We start from the raw sequence: 5,106 nt of genomic DNA on the forward strand, positions 1-5,106 counted from the left end.
TGCCTATGCATACACTATATTCTACCTTCAAGTGTTCTTCCCAACTGATTTCTATCACAGTCATTTATTAACTGCACTGAAAAATAAATTACTGTTAGGTCTTCTCCCACTTCCCAAAAAGAAGAGTGATTCCTTATGCATTTTCTCCCACGAACAATGAGCTCCTAAAAGGTTAAGACTGTGTCTTTTCATGTATTTACCACCACTTGTCAATCTTCTGTTTGGGAAGTGGGAAAAGACCTAAAAGAACAGCTTATTCCCTGAGATAGTTTATTGTGCCAGCCTGGCCGATAAACACAAGTGGGATTAATTGAAGGGTGGAGAGATAAATGGCTCGGTGAGCCTCGCCTTTCTTGTCTCTCGCTCTTTAATCATTGGACCAGTGTGCGGCTGCCTTGCTTGTTCTGTGCTTCAATTTAAAGGACACACTGCCTGTAGGATGCCTAGTCTGTGGACTGTGTCGCTGTAAATTGAGGTCCCTTTAAGACCACAAGAATGAAATTTACACCTCTGGAGCTGAGGACTGACAGTTGGTGACCTGCCTTGCTGTTTGCTGCCTGTGCTGGGATAGCCTAGCTTTCTCTCTCTACAGAGGACTATTGGACGGCCCTCAAGACTTGAAGGACTGCTACTGTCTCACAACTCTCTCACGGGAGTGAGTCACACTGAGCCATTTGTACTGCTTTATAATTTAACTGTTCATTTCTTGTATTATATATCTATCTATATATAATTTAAGTTCATTTCTTGTGTTATATATCTATCTATCTATAATTATCAGCAATCTGGTTTTATCTCTCTAGAGAACCCTGTCTAATACAGTCCCCAATGCATTTAATAAATGAGAGTGTGGTAGAAGTTGGGAGGACCATCTAAAGGAAAGAACATAGCACAGGCACAAGGCTCCAGGGAATGATAATGTTTGGGAAATGGCACACCTAATTGGGAAAACTCATGGTAGATGCCTAGCATTTTAGCAGGTGCCCCTGAAGGACAGTGACAGTACAGTACTCTTAACCATCTCCCTAAGCAATTATAGGCAAAAAATAAGGATAACCACATACTCTCAACTACCAATCTATTGGAAAAATATAGTTTCTTAATATGGTAGTTCCATAATCTGGTGTCAATTTGAGGATTAAGAATATAGAGGTGGAGTGTAGCCTGTCTATCAGGATATAGCCAATGAAGCCTCTGTGAGAGCATGATCTTCTCTTGAGGACTTTGGGAACTACTCTATTTCCTCCTTGGAGGCGGGAGACACGCTCTACTCCCTCCTTGGAGACTCTCTACTGGCAAGGCTGACTCCCTGTGAGATATCCCTGAGAAGCCCTGGGAGCTGGAGAAACTACTCAGAGACCCCTGCTGAGATGCTTACAACACCACTGATCCACAAGACTTCCCATCCACTGTCCTGTGATCTTCTTGCATTTGGCGTCAGTGCATGTGTGTCGTAAGTCTGAAGAGGACTTTATAGATTGGTATCGGATAAATGGCTAATATTGGACTTATGGACTTGATATGGACTGGGCTGTTTTCTCAATATTCAATTGCTCTTGTATATAATGCTCTTTCTTACACACATATGAGTCTCCCTGGATTTCTCTAGTCTATCTACCCAGACTAACACACTTAATCTATAAATTGATGAACTTTGTTATAAAAGGTAGTCTGGGAGCCATCAAAAAGCCAATTCCAAAATGGTTTCATAGAACTGAAATCAGATTAAGTCACCAGTGAACGACAGTCATTTGAAAATACTAAGGGTTTCTGATACTCTCCTACTCAATGGCAACCATAATAATATTTAGCAAACATGAAGTTATTGTTTTTACTTTTTCAATACAGACAAAATAAATTTTGGTGACTGAAGAGATAACTAGAATCATCTCAAGCACTGAAGAAGGAAGTCTTCTGGACAAAGTATTATATTAATGTTAAGATAAATTATGACCACAGGGGGTTGTGTGGAAGGCCTGGAACCAGTTCAGGGATAACTAATTTACCGACATCTAACAGTGAGCAGTGACCGTAAACCATGTTGGCCAGATCTGTGTACTGTGACTGTGGGGGCAGACCAGACACTCTGGCCCTTCTGTCCCTGTAGCCCTTCTCCTGGACATGCCTGGGCAGGCACTGGGGAATTCTGACTTTCTCGCTACACTGACCATGCTCTTCCTACTAGATTATTTTCCCCCTGACACTGACCGTTGTTTCTGAACACTTTGATTCTGTAAGATATGAAAACACCATGAATTAAGGTAGGATCAATTCTACTTTGGACCAGAAAAATACTGCCTTAAGGAGTCTTCTAGGAGCACAGGTGGAGCTGTTCAGCAAGCACTGTACTGCTAACTGCAAGGTCAATAGGTCAACCGCACCAGCCAATCAGAGGGGACAAGATTGAAAGTAACTGTTAGTAAAGATTTAGAGTCTCAGAAGCTCTATTTAAGATCACTACAAGTCAGTCTACTCGATGGCAGTGGGCTAAGGAGCTTGCTACAAATATTTGACTTTATCCTTTATATGTAGTTTTGTAATTTGTAATGCTTATTTTATTATAGTTCTAAGGGTACTTCCACTCTAAGAGCCACTTACAAAAATACAATTTAATTTAAAATACTAATCATAGGAATTCTCTGAACTTGTTTCTTAATCTGGGAATGTTATGCCAATATTTCCCCATAAACTACTGACAAGGGTATTTCTGAAAAGTGATCAAAGTCCAGTTGAGAATTCTAGATACCACTTACAAGCGCTCAAAGTATCTACTGTGCTGTTTGCCTCTAATTATTTCAATAGTCTTCTAGATTAGCGTCCTCTTCTTCTCCCCTAGTGAAGGATTGTTTTTAAAGTGACACTGAAAATATGGGGATTTAAAAAACAAAATGAAAATGTAATTAGCTACAAAAACAACTCAGAAGTAACGGAAGATTACAGAAGAAATAACAATGTCACTCACATACCCATAAAGTAATTGTCTGAAGCTTCTTGCCATGCTTCCCCATTAATGCTGACATTCTCTTGCACAGCTGATTCAAAAGTCTGCAAGAAATTCACAATAGTCATCACTAGAATAGCTTCACATATTCATGTCCAATATTTCCGCAAAATAACAATTCCAGATTTGTGACAAGGGATAAACAAAAGTGGCAGTTGAGCACTGTGTTCTTTTAAGCACTATCAAAACAGGATCAAGAGGAGCTCTGGTGATGTCGTAGAGACACACCAGGCTGCAAAGCGCAAAGTCAGCACAGTTCGAAACCACCTGCTGTTGGAGGGAGAAAGAGGCTTCTGCTCTCCTAAAAGGTTCCAGTCTTGGAAACTCATCACAGGAGCAGTTCTACCCTCTCCACTAGGCTCACTATGAGGTGGCATCCACTTGAGGGCAGTTTGAGTTTGGTTTGGGTTAGATAAGAGGAAAAATGTGAAACAAAACTCAAGGTAGTAGAAAAGATTGGGTTTACTGGTATGCTAAGAGACTAGTGAAACCCCAGAGACGATGGCTTTTGGAGATCCTTCAAGCCTGAAACTGAACTCGCCCACAGCTCAGCTTTCAGCCGAACAACATATAGGGACAACACCACCACCAGGTCAGAAAAGACTCTAAACGCACTGCCGTCGAGTCAATTTCAAGTCATAACAATCTTCTAAGGCAGAACAGAAGTTATGGGTTCGGAAGCACCTACTATTCCAAGGGAGAATGAAGCTTTCTACTTCTATAAAGAGTTAAGTCTTGGAAATCCCCAAAGGCAGGTCTACCAGCCTTACATGGTCACTGTGAGTCGGAACCGACGCCACAGAATTGAGCTGGAATTTGGTGTCGACAAAGTGTCCTGGTGACATTGTTGGCTGAGTGCTGGGCTGCTAACCACAAGGTCCTGGGTTCAAATTCATCAGCCACTATACATGCAAAAGAAGAGGTGGTCTGCTCCCCTAAAGATTTAAAGCCTCAGAAACCCAAAGGAACAGCTCTACTCTGCCCTATAGGGTGTTTTGAGTTGGAACAGACTACGTGGTAATGTTTGCTCTTTGGGGGGGGGGGGTGGAGCAGGTAATATATAGATATATATGGTATGTGGTTTTCTTTATATCAGGCACCAATCCCTCCATTTATAGTGCCTTCCTACCAAAAACCTATCTTCTTCAAAGTTTTATAACCAAGATTACCCTCCTTCTCTGTTTCAGACTAGTAGGGAAAGCATGTTCCTTCTCCTTACATAATGTTCTAAGGCAGGCAAGGAAAGAAGAGCTACCCAGGGGACTGGCTTCCACAAATACCCTTTCCTGGAGGATTCTTCAGAGCCTCTGTCTGCGCTATCCTGGCCACTTTATGTTTAATGTCCAAATTAAGAGGAGCTGCGAATATAACACACCTGATTTGGCAAACTTAGTGGGTACAAAAGGATATAAAATACTCCACTAGTTTTTAATAATATCGCCTATTTAAATAACTTGGGCATCTTGCGCTTCTAAAATTAATTTCCCCTATCTCTTCTGATTTTTTAAGTTTGCCTTGTATTTCTATTGGACAGCGTTAGTCCACTAGTACTAACACCTAGGCGCCCGGGTGGTCTCGGAAACCCACCGGGCAGTTCTAAAGGGCCGCACGGAGTCCGAATAGCCTCGTTGGCAGTGACCTTTGGCTTCTCTTTAGAAGGCATTAGTATCTGTCTCCACGGTCCTCTCGCCTTTCTCAGGGGAAGTGTATGGGACCCTGTCACCTCTGCGAAGTTCTGAGGCGGGGTCTTCCCGCCACCCTGCGCCCCAGGGAGTAGGGTAGGAAAGAGGTGGCGGCCGGGCACGTACCCACTGCGCGTCCCGCAGCGCCGAGGGCCGAATCTCCTCGGGCAGCGCTTCCCCCAGCTTGTCCACGAAGGGGCCGCACAGCTCTAGCACTTCCGTCACGGCCCGTTTCGAGGTGCAGAGCACCCGTAAGTCCTCTCGGGAGGCGGCGGTGACCGAGGGCAGGTCCTCTGTCCCAGGAGCTACTTCATCGTCCAGCGGAAGAGGGAGCGGCCTCTCCGGCGGCCGCGCCATTCTTACCGTTTGAAACCAGGGCGGAGATCCCGGAAGCGGAAGGGCGGCGACCCGGAACTCAAGGAC

General features: G+C 43.8%; 1 protein-coding gene across 1 annotated transcript in view; it reads right to left on the reverse strand.

The window, feature by feature from the left end:
- The window catches only part of NSL1 (NSL1 component of MIS12 kinetochore complex), a 43,706-nt gene extending 38,636 nt beyond the window's left edge, over positions 1–5,070 (reverse strand). The window contains exons 1-2 of the mRNA XM_075530130.1: positions 4,810–5,070; positions 2,967–3,045 (exon numbers count right to left, since the gene is read on the reverse strand). Of these exons, the coding sequence (XP_075386245.1) occupies positions 2,967–3,045; positions 4,810–5,040 (310 nt within the window). The 5' untranslated portion in view covers positions 5,041–5,070. The remainder of the gene's footprint in view (positions 1–2,966; positions 3,046–4,809) is intronic.
- Positions 5,071–5,106: the final 36 nt, after the last annotated feature.

The sequence above is a fragment of the Tenrec ecaudatus genome, chromosome 1 (assembly GCF_050624435.1).
Source record: "Tenrec ecaudatus isolate mTenEca1 chromosome 1, mTenEca1.hap1, whole genome shotgun sequence".
Taxonomy (NCBI): domain Eukaryota; kingdom Metazoa; phylum Chordata; class Mammalia; order Afrosoricida; family Tenrecidae; genus Tenrec; species Tenrec ecaudatus.